The 11,757-nt window shown below is 44.1% G+C and overlaps 1 protein-coding gene across 4 annotated transcripts in view; it reads right to left on the bottom strand.

Annotated features, from left to right (window-relative positions):
- Window positions 1–5,062: 5,062 nt before the first annotated feature.
- Window positions 5,063–11,757, bottom strand: part of LOC102200527 (breast cancer metastasis-suppressor 1-like protein-A) — a 10,494-nt gene continuing 3,799 nt past the window's right edge. The window contains exons 6-11 of one of the 4 annotated variants that reach the window (XM_005724848.1): window positions 11,167–11,256; window positions 10,992–11,056; window positions 10,861–10,900; window positions 10,514–10,643; window positions 7,931–8,022; window positions 5,063–5,170 (exon numbers count right to left, since the gene is read on the bottom strand). In XM_005724848.1, the coding sequence (XP_005724905.1) occupies window positions 5,145–5,170; window positions 7,931–8,022; window positions 10,514–10,643; window positions 10,861–10,900; window positions 10,992–11,056; window positions 11,167–11,256 (443 nt within the window). In that variant the 3' untranslated portion in view covers window positions 5,063–5,144. Of the gene's footprint in view, window positions 5,171–7,110; window positions 8,023–9,564; window positions 9,954–10,513; window positions 10,644–10,860; window positions 10,901–10,991; window positions 11,057–11,166; window positions 11,257–11,757 lie in introns of those variants that run through there. The other 3 variants (XR_311493.1, XM_005724847.1, XM_005724850.1) reach the window with 3 other exon arrangements.

Below are 11,757 nucleotides of genomic sequence, written 5' to 3'. Positions count from 1 at the left end.
GTTGTTTGGCAAATGTGAGATGAGCCTCTGTGTTCTTTTTGGTCAGCAGGGGCTTTCTCCTCAAACTCTCCCATGGAGGCGATTTTTGCCCAGTTTCTTTCTCATTGTTGAATCATGAACTCTGACCTTAACTGAGACACGTGAAGCCTGTGGTTCTTTAATCTCGTTCTGGATTCTTCTGTGACGTCCTGGATGTGTTGTCGATGTGCTCTTGGAGTAATTTTGGAAGGCCGGTCTCTCCTGGGAAGCTTCACCAGTTATACACAAAAGTTTTCTCCATTTGTGTATAATGGCTCTGTTTGATGATCTAAAACATGTAAGCGTGACAAATACGCGAAACGCTAGGAAATCAGGAAGGGGGCAAACACTTTTTCACACCACTTTACATTTGCACAAGTGTGCCTTACAGGAAACGTATGTGAAAGAAAGGAAGGCTGTATGCAGCAAAGCTGCCTGTTCCAAGTCTATGTAGCCTCCAGCTGCTGATGCCAGTTGGCCATTTGACTACATTTTCATATTAAGGCCGAGTCTCCGAGAGGAGGATAAGACGTGTGTGTTTTATCTGTCTGAGCCAATGACGACAACCCGATAGCCTCTCCATGTAAAATCTTTGCTACAGTCCTGCCACCAGCTGGGAAACCTTCATAACACAAAAATACAAACATAGAAGGACAAACACACACATCCTCTCTAATGTGCGCACACACACACAGACAAACACCCTATCCCTGTCTGCCACTGCCATGCTACAGTAGTTCCCGAGGCTACTTTGCATATCAGACCTGACATAATGAGGAGATACTGTATGGTGTCTGAGGACAGCGGGTGTGGATTTGAAAGGTGATACTGCCACCTCGTCTGGTCTGCTAAATAAACCTGACACTTACGAGCCCGGGAGCTTGTTGGAGCTCCTCAGTTTTGAGCTATCGAGTCGGAAGGAGGCATAACTTTGGAAATGAATTATCTCTGTGCTCTCACAGAACAAGAGCAGAGTCTCAAAGGAGGCTGAGGTACTTATTTTTAGGTAGAAAAAGGTCAATGAGGAATGCCACCAAAATCCACAAACAGGTTGCGTACACTCATCGAGCACTGGAAATACACCAGTGTTAGCCAGCTAAACTGACCATTTACAGCTGTGAACTCTGTGAACTCCAAAAGCTTTGTCACTTGTTCTCATGCATCTGTACGTTTAAGATTTGCATAGAGGAAATTTTTCCAAGTACATTCACCTTTGGGCATAATCCAACAGGATGCAGTCTAAATGAAAATGGTGCACCAGTGCATGATACTGTTTTTTTGTAACTGCTGTAGGCGGCCTGGTTAGAGGAAATTTGTGCTAAGTCTCCTTAATCACAAACTTACAGATGTCCTGAACAGATGTTTCACTGAGAGAACCTGTTGCCGCCGCACTCGTTTGTTAAACCTACACAGCAAACACTGCAGCCCGAGGTTCCCATTGGACAGCCACTGGTAGCACCTGAGGTTTCTACTAGTAACTCTGCAACATGGAGAAAGGTCTGCTACTATTTTTCCATTTCTCTGTCCCCCGTAGAACTGCAGAGGAAAAGCACAGAAACTGAGCCGCTGTGCACCTAAACAACCTTTTACTATTTCTCGGCCAAGAGAGCAGATTCTGGCAGCACCTCCCCAAGACATCTCAACAAGGATGCAGTTTGGGTAGCACAAAACGACGCATGAATTATTCACCCTATTAGCAATTGTCAAAGTTTGATGGATAACGGCTTCAGAGGTACCCTCCCAATGGGTAAAAACTGGCAATTTCTACTGAGGGGCAGAGGAGTGAACCACAGGATGTAGTATGCTTTAGTCAAATTCAGTAGAGGGTGGCTAAAAATAAACTCTCCCCAAACCCCTCATGACAAGAACAGATCAGTGATGCATACACCTTAATAGTAGATTAAGTTCTCCCGTTCCTGTGACAGACAGGAAAGGGAGAACAGAGCAGATTGGGCCAGCTCCCTCTGTTCACACTGCCTCTGAAAGCCTGGCTGTTTTGCCTGTTAAAGAGACAAACACTATTTCTTTCCCTCCACTGCTGGGGTCACGATGCATCCTGTTTATGTCGGAGTCTCAGATGAAGGGCACTCTTGCCCTTCATCTGTGAGGCCCCCATCTGTGTGCCTCAACCTAGTATGGAGGTGTCCACAGCTCAGCAAACATGTCTATTCCTAAGGTTAGATGACCCCGAGGTGACAGTGAATCTGTCAGAGCAGGACACCGATGAAGACCTGGCTATATCACTGCTGTCATGGATCATGTCTAGCTGATTTGAGATCAGCAAGAGAAGCTTGGGACTCAGTGACGGCTCCGACCTTCACCACAGCCTCTCATCTTGGAAGAAGTTCTGGAAACCTTTCATGCTACAATTCATTTGATCTCAAATATTGCTTAAATGGTAACTCATCTTCTCATCCTCGCTGCTTCATCCAGCAAATAGTGTTTACACACCATGTTAGGGACAGGCTGAAGATGCCAGGATACTGGATAAGACCCAGTTAGGCTTGTTTGTTCACGTTAAGTCTTGGAGCGTGGAGCTCCGTGTTCCTCATTACAAACACTGGTTCATTAAATGAGCAGGTAAATCGTGTAAAAACCATGTTTGTGCTTTGTAGGGCTTGATTGGCAGCTGATATAAGTGCTGGTTGAGACTTCAGAGCCATCACAGATTGTTCCCATAGGTAGGAAGTAAGCCTACAAGCAAAGCTAGCAAACATCACGTGAAGCACAACTGCCTCATAAAATAGACCTTTGGGTAATCTCGAGGGGACTTGACATTATTTTCCTCTTCCAGCCAACCCTGGGCCAATTAAAGTTGACTAATGCTCTTTTTGTCCTTCACGATGTGCTGCTGTGTTTTAGACAGCACGAGTCTGACATTTTTCATCCACCAGCCTCATCCTCGAGTGTTTTTTATAGTTCACTTTTCAAAAAGCAAAAATGTAGAAAATAGAGAGACTTGTAATGGATTCCTTCTTACATAATGCTTTTCTACTGAATGGGGTTCAATATCTCGCCAATGTAGACTGGAGCAGTCAGAGGCCGAACCATCAACTTTCCAATTAGTAGATGACCTCCTCTACTTCCTGAGCTCCCTACAGTAGTAGTAGTTGTACTGAGGGTAAAGACGCTTGATTACTTCCTGTTGTCATCCCACTGTTTTGAGCATGTGGCGGTCACCATCAAACATTTACAGAGATTGATCTTTTAGTTAGTACGGCATCAAGGGAAAAAAATCTGTAACAGCACATAAGGTCATTCAGATTTGCTTCCACGACTGAACGACAAGATAGAGAAACAGAGATAAACTGGGCGCTGATGGTGAATCCTTGCCCACTGCCAGCATTAGCCAGGCTCGTGTGGAGCGCAGGATGCGTGCTGCGGCCCTGTCCGTTTGAATCCACCTCACTCTCTGTCTCCCTCCACATCTATGCAGGTGATGCTTCATGCCTTTGATGGTAACTTATGGACGCGTGCATTTAACATTCTCTTACACAATCGCTAACAAAGCCGCGCGCCCACACACAGGCTCGGCACACAGCACATGCATGCATGCGCAGAGATGCACAATGCACAGCGTCGCTCTCCTGAAAACACATTGAGCACATACATCACACAAAGGGGCAGGGATATAAGTAATTTAGCACACTGTGACACTTTCACGGTTTAATTAGCCCCAGTGTTGCAGTAAACACGTCCCAATGACCCCGCAGTTCTGGTTACTCATTAAGTATAGATGGAGCTGAAGATGGCCCAACCTCTCTCGTCTGTCGGGACCTGACTCGTCATGGAGGCGGCTCCCCAGAACCATCCAGAACCTCAGGACCGACCGCAGGATTCAACAAGCACTTATACAAACACAATCAAGACACTGGAAACCCCTCGTTTTTCTTCTTCCAGTCGTGTGTGAAGCTAACAGCATCCATCCTTCCCTGACCACATTCATGCATGCTTTCATGTGCACATTGACAGGAAGACGTAAAGCAGATTCAAAGAAAGCTCTAGAGAGAGTGCTGCATGGCTTGTGCAGAGACAGACAGCACCGTGCTTGCTGCTGTTTCTGCCTTTGACGCGGTGATGGGGATTTTCCTCTCCCTTTCTCTCTGTTGCGGTAGCAGACGTGGCCAGCGAGCTGTGATCAAACTGTGCCTTCATCCCTCCTCTCCCTCTCATCAGCTGGAAGGCTTCAGCAGCAGGGTGCCCCAGATTAACAGGCCACCTCCCTCCTCCCATCTAGTGCAGATGATGCTTCCTCTCTATTGTGGAACACTACTGACACCTTCTGGTCAGACAAAGGACACAACGTGTGGCAGTTCGAACTGTGGGATTTTCTAAACTTCATGATGTTGACCTGGTATGACCATAGCAGTCATTTTCTTACAACCTCTTATTCGCCACTTCCACATTTTTACCATCAGACTGAAGAACAGCTGTGTATAAGTCGGAGTTCAACATCGTGCCTTATTCATCTTGGACTGGGCCTTCGTGCAGCTCCAGTGCAGCTTCATCTGAAACAAGCCGTTACAGCTCTGTTTGCCGTCTCTTCAACGCTACTTCTTCTTCTTCTTGTCCAATAGATGGGTGGGGCTTGTTTCAGTGACATCACAAAGAGCCATGAGGAAAAAAAAACCTGAAACTGAGTGTTTACTCTGATCTTATTTGAATCTTAGGGCATGTTTAATGTGAGTATTCAGGATTGTAAGAGCATATACACCAATCACGCACAACATTATGACAACCCTCTTAATATTCTCTTCGTCCCCTTTTGCTGCAAAAACAGACTCTTTGGGGCATGGACTCCACCATCCCTGAAGGTGTGCTGTGATATCTGCACCAAGATGTTAGCAACAGATCCTTTAGTCCTGTGAGCTGTAAGGTGGGACTGTGGACCAGACTTGTTTGTCCAGCATATCGTACAAATGATGGATTGAATTGGATTTAGATCGAGGCAATTTGGAAGCAAAGTCAACACCTGGTCTACAACAATGCTTAGGTAGGTGGTACGTGTCAAAGTAACATCCACATGGATGGCAGGACCCAAGGTTTCCAGCAGAACATTGCCCCAAACATCACACTGCCTCTGCTGGCTTGTTTTCTTCCCATAGTGCTGCCAGGTGTTCCTCAGGTTAGTGACGCACATGCACCCGGCTATCTGCATGATATAAAAGAAAACGTGATTCATCAGACCAGACCAGCATGAGTCAGCATGGGCACCCTGACTGGTCTGCAGCATACAAACTGTGATGATTCTGACACCCTTCGATCAAAGCCAGCATTTATTTTTCCAGCAGCTTCGGAGATGCTCTGACCCAGTCATCTATCTGAACTCACTCAAATCCTCATGCTTGTCCATTTTTCCTGCTTCTAAGCACATGAACTTTGAAATAAAATGTTCACTTGCTTCCAAATATATCCCAGTCTTATTCAGATGTGCCAGTGGTCATAATGTTATACCCGATTGGTGCATATATGACATAGAAAATATGGTAAATATTGATTTACAATGGTACCTTTGAATTCCAGGCTGCACTGCTGCATCTGATCAATACTCCCGATAGATCAATCAGAGGCTGCAGTGGTTTCTTGTATGTGGTAAGTGGTACATCAGCGCCAATTCTCAATCAATATCAGAATGTGGTGTTAATCTAGTGATTGGCCCTCTGGCAGAAACACATGACTGAGAGTTTGAACAGCACAGCAGAGCAAAGAGCCATTATCCAACAACACTAGATCAGCAAATACCTTCAAATTACGTTACTTTTTTCCCTCCATCACAGAGGAGCGTAGCCTGGCTCGCCGCACCTCAGAGGTCACTTTGGGTTGAGCACCGTCAGGGACTTTCTCTCTTTGTTCAGTGGCGTATTATGTAAGATTGTATCTGGGCTTTTTGTGCATGCTAGGCCAAATCTAATAGGATATAACAGTTCTATGCAAAGCTCAAATTTTTCTTTTTTCATCTAAAGCTGCAAAATCAAAAGAAGTTAGCTTGACTCAAGCTGAGCAGTGCACAGTGATACTGTAATCACTTCAAAGCACAGACGCTTTCCTTTTCCTTCTTCTTTAAAAGTATAGAAAGAACAGTGAAGCTAACACTAGCATATGAAGGTCAGGCCACGGTGATGTGAATGTGCAGATTAGACTCTTCAAATCAAATGACACAAAGTCTTTAATCAGTTGTACATGCATTGGCACAATATCACATTTTTATTTCTTTTTCTTTTTAGCTGTGATGTGAAAAAAAGAACCGTGATGCATAAAAAGGTTAAAAAAAACAAATGAAAAACATGTACGCTGATGCGCCAGGACTACGCATACTTTTTTTATCTTTTATGAATGTTGCAAGCACCTCTCTTTACAATACTGTTGGCAAGTCATCATTTAAAAACATGTTTGCAAAGATAAAAAACAAAGAGCACGGTAAACGCAATGCAAAGCAGGATCTCCTTCAGTTAATCAAACCTAATTTACACGTACGAAGGGACGTCTGATTGGATGGATCGTACACACGCATAAAAAAGAAAACCAAAAATCACATCAAATACATCAATGCTGACAAACTGTTTTTTGTTTTTTACTTACAGCAAAGAAGAAGACACAGTGGAATAAGGACAGAGGGGTGACATGAAGGACAAGAAGGGAGGACGGGGAACACAACATAAAAACTGCATGAAATGGAACGATTTACAGATTTGAGTCTTTTGTGACTCCACCAGCACATAAAAAAGCAGCTCGAACCTGGGAGGTGGAGGTTTCTTTCTTTTCTTTTTTAAACCTAAAGTCTGGAAGTTTGAGGCACTGTCAGAGAAATGGCAACATGACAGGAGGCAGACAGAAGAATCACAAACCACACAGACGTCTGTATGTACAGGGCAGCTCTCTTTGTCGTAAATTTAAACTGTCGTGTTTGCCTTGCTGATCGGTTTGGAGTAGGGCTGCCACGATTACGTCGACTATCAAAATCGTCGACGACTAATTTAATAGTCGACGCGTCGCAATAAGCTGTACGTTTTACGTCCAATGGATGATGATCTGATTAGTCGACTAATCGCAAAAATAATCGGTGACTAGTCGACTATCAAAATAATCGTTTGTGGCAGCCCTACTTTGGAGTTAAATAAAATGTAGTGCTGGAAAAAAAGATAATCCTAAAAGACCAAGAGTTTGTTTAGTACAGTGCCCTTCAATAAATCCTCTGGGGTGCTTTAATCTCATGGTGTTCATAATATAACTACTCACATAATATTGATTCTGTTGCACTTTTTAAACTAAATTAAAGTTGGTCTGGGGTCCCTGGGGATCCCAATACAGATCTATCAGGCTCTGTACGAGCATGAAATTCAAGTGTAACTGGTGCGTCTGGAGAGGCAAATCAAACACACTGCTGATGGCGTTAGTGTTTCTCACTCACACATTCGCTGACCCGCTTCATTTCTCCCGCTCCTGGTGCTAACCCAGTACAGAGTATGGCTTCACTGCGTTGATATTGTTCAGGACTTTCTGTCCCCCCCCCCAAAACCCCTCCATCAGCCGAGGCATTGTCTAGTCTCAGAAAGGCACGCGACTGAGCTCTGTGGTTCACAGTTTGCTAATGCTCTGGTTCTTCACCTTTCTGTTTAGCAGCACTTTGCATTGATCTCCGTTCCAGAGAAAATGACACTTTGTGACCTTGTCGATAAGATACATATACATATTTACAGAGAAGATCGTCTCCTTATAGCAGAAGGGTCAGTTTATGTATTTGCAACTTGTGCACAGAGGGAGTGAAATGAGATGTGTATGTGTGTTGCAGTAGTAGTAAAATGTACAAAAATACCACATGGAAAAGGACACTGAGAAAGACAAACGCAGCAGAGATGATGGTTTTTGTATGTGGCCGTGTTTTTCATTTACGAGTGTTTGATTGTGTATTTGCCTTTCTGCAGCTGGGAGATGTACAGCTTTGACTTGGTACCATCCAGTCGTTTGAACCACACCTCATCATTGTTGATGGTGGTGATGATGGCACTGCATGACACACAAAAAACAACAACAACAACAACGTCAGTGAACAATCGCCCCCCAGTCCTCTCAGATGCCAAAGACGTGTGTGATGACTGTGTGCAAACACACAGGAGGACGCAGCTTCTAAGCAGGAAGCCAAAGTCAAACCTGCTCTGTAATGCTCAGCAGGCTTCTGGTTAGAAAACAATAAAGATTTAATAGATGCGTCCTAAACATGTTCTTGATTAGTTTATCAGTGTTTCACATTGTCGTTCAGGGTTTTTGGCCCTCGTCTTTACAACAGAGCCTCGTGGCCATTCGTTTATGCACAGCTGTCCTAAATATCCTGCCACAGCATATCAATCACTTTGATATAATCTCTGGACTTGTGACTGGGCAAACGGATTCTTTCCATCACACCTCCACCACTGTGCGTTTGGTATGAGGCATTTGTGCTGATATGTTGGATCTGTGCATTACGGTCAAACATCTCCACTTTGGTCTCATCTGTCCAAAGGACATTACTCCAGACGTCTTCGCACACCTAAACCCTGCTGCACAGTGAAAGTATCTAAACTGTTGGAGGCATCGTGGTGGCGCTCCATCTTTTATATACAGTCTATAGTGCAGAAGTGACCTCACTTACTCTCCCTGAGCCGTTAGCTTGCACACTTTCTATAAGCAGAGAAAAAACACTAACACCAAAAAACACTGCTCTAATACAGACATTATACAATCAAGTGGACAGACGGGTTGAAACTAGGATGAGCAGGAGCGAGTAGATGAGCTTAATTGAAAAACAGCAACAAACCATTTCATATATTCCACTGAATGGCCAAAGTTTCCTAAAGACAGTTATAAAAACACACTTTCTTCCTAATGGAATAATATGCAGATACAATTTAAACCTCCTTTTTAAATTACAATTATTTCATGAACAGTTACTTAATAATAAGAGTTTTTATTTTGTTATCATTGGGTTACTTCTGTGTTCCAATCATTAGCAAATAATAGTGAAGAATGAAGAAAACTGACCATAAAACTGGCAGAACAATTTAATAAGTAGTGGCCTAATTTGTGGTTTAATAAGTTTAATAATGAGTTCTAAATCTAAAATAACAAAGAGTGTACACAGATTTATAAATCTGAGACCGTGTGTCCACACTTTGGATCTCACAGATCTGAGCTGCAAACATACGAGCGTTTCATACACCCAGCCTCAGGTGTCTACAGGTCATCCCTGATGCAGGAGAACAAAAATAACTGGATCGTTGCGAGTCCAGAGCTGCACAGGAGGACTAAAACCTAAATAACAACATGAACATTTTATCCTTCTGATGTTTTGACCAGTTAATGAATAGCTGTCCAAGTATATCAGGTGTCTGTGTTTAGCAGTGCTGGTCATGTGAGCACTTCTCCTGGCTTTTATTTCAGCAGCTCATTTGCTGCTCTGACTGGCTCCTTGTTGCAGCATTACTGGAAACACGATTCATTCTACACATGGATGAAACGGCTTGTACTTCTGTCACTGTTGCAGTATCCTTTTACTGTACTACTGTTACATGAGATCTGGAAGTGGAATATACTGTAGATTAGTCATTTCTAACCCTGGTAAAGGGTTTAAAAAAGGACCAGATGTTTAACTGCTTGTAAATTGCTTCATCATCCTTCTGTAAAACGTTTCATTCAGTCCTTTATTAGAAGAGCTTCCTCTACGACTGCAGTACAGCAGATATGTTGAGCACCTTTTCTGTGAAAGGCAGACACAGGAAGAATTTGTTCACACCTGCATAAAACAAATGAGTTTCTACTACAGACAAGGAAGTGATGTTCAGGTTCATTACTGAGCTGCTTCCACAGGAAGGATCTCATCACATGGTCAGAGCTACTCCAACTACACTGTCGTCCTCGGCCTGCTGAAGATGGTAGTTCAAGAGCACAGTGCTGGAACACATCTGCAGAAAACAGCTGCATTTGTTGTTACAGTTCTTAATACTTAACTTGGCCCCTGTGTATTTGTATAAGTTTAAGTACATTACCTGTAATAATTATAATAATGGATTGCATTTATATAGCGCGTTTCAAGGCACCCAAAGCGCTTTACAATTCCACTATTCATTCACTCTCACATTCACACACTGGTGGAGGCAGCTACAGTCGTAGCCACAGCTGCCCTGGGGTATATTGTCTGGTGTGCATGGCTGCCATATCACAGCTCTAACTGCTCATAACAGCCACCTGCTTGTTTCGCCACTCAGTGGTGGCGGTAAAAGCGAGGGGGAGGTGATGTGGCATCATTGCGTGCCTTCAACTGACAGCGCATCGTTTCCAGACGGCACGCAGGGCGCGATGCAGAATGTGCAGCCACATTCAGCCTCGTAGGCACATTGTCTCCCCAGCATGTGACTAGAGAGCCATTCAGTCACGTAGCCTTGCACAGTGTGTCACGAGCAGACGCACACACATTCAGAATTCATACTAGAAGCTGTTTCCAATAAACCCCCTTCCCACACACCTAGTTGGGTACTCGTCCTTCCTGTTGATACAGATGGCCTGTCCCCTGGAGTACCACTGGTTGTCATAGAAAAGTCGACCGTCCTCGGAGCGTGCCACGTGGTGATGTCTGTCAGGCTTTACTGCAGGCACTGGAGAAGGAGCAGGAAAGAGAGGAAGAGACGGAGAGGTTTCAAGACAAGCGACGGGGACAGAGTAAGGTTAAAAGAAATAAAAAGTCTTCTAAAAAAGGAGGGAGTCTCCTCTGAGCACAAAGTACTGAGTCAAAACCCCTCGTGTGTAAGTGCGGGTCGATCGCCACACTCAGCCAGGTATCGACTGTAACCAAGGACGAGGAGAAACTCTTACCATCCACCTTCACCCTGTGGGGCCCCAGTGATGCCATTGCCTGTGAGGGGAGGACACAGACACAACTTGCAAGGTTAAATCACAGCTTGGACACATTCAGCAGGTGACAAACTCTGCTTTCAGAAGAATACCTTTCTTATTGCAGTCCAGTCTTCAAGGATATCCAGGTCTTGCAGCATGTAAACAATATAAGGCCGTGATAGAAGTTGAGGAAAAAAACAGGAAAAACAAACAAAACATTGGTTTTAACAGCACGTCTGTGTGTGGAGATGAATGAGACAAGGACAGAACAGCAGCGAAGGATATCAGAAACAACAACGGGCTTCTTCTTCTTGACCGGGCAGAACGGGTCCTTTTTCTTGTTCTTCCGTGAGTGCAATCCATCATTCCACAACTCTGCAGAACGGAGAGAGAGCGGAAAACAGCTGTGCGTTTGACCACTTCCTTCTACACTGCTCAAAACAACACATCAGATTTCAACAAGGATCAAAATCATGCTGGATATCTATACTCATAAGAACAGGAAGGCTCCACCAGACAATGTCCATCCCTCAGGCCACCTGTGTAGGATCACCTACGAGCAGTGACACTGACCCTGGTCGAATGCAAAACTAGTGAAACAACAGTCCTGTTTTGGGGTTGTCTGTTTTGAAACAGTGTAGATTAACCTGACAATAAACTCATCCGATGTCATTACTTGGATTATAAATCAGATGAGCAGTGCAGCTGTGGGTCCCCGCAGGTCATCACGAGGATTGCAGAATTAAAGCTGTACCCGTCCATCTTTTATTTACAGTATAGTACAGCTAGGCAACCTAAATGTGAGTCACCATCAGTGTTGGTCAAGTTACTTGAAAAATAATGAGTAACTAATTACTGATTACTTCCCCCAAAAAG

Source organism: Pundamilia nyererei, unplaced genomic scaffold (assembly GCF_000239375.1).
Source record: "Pundamilia nyererei isolate P.nyererei 1_Seehausen unplaced genomic scaffold, PunNye1.0 scaffold00013, whole genome shotgun sequence".
NCBI classification, from domain to species: domain Eukaryota; kingdom Metazoa; phylum Chordata; class Actinopteri; order Cichliformes; family Cichlidae; genus Pundamilia; species Pundamilia nyererei.
The sequence above is the reverse complement of the archived record's forward strand: the minus strand, read 5'-3'. Positions and strand labels throughout refer to the sequence as shown.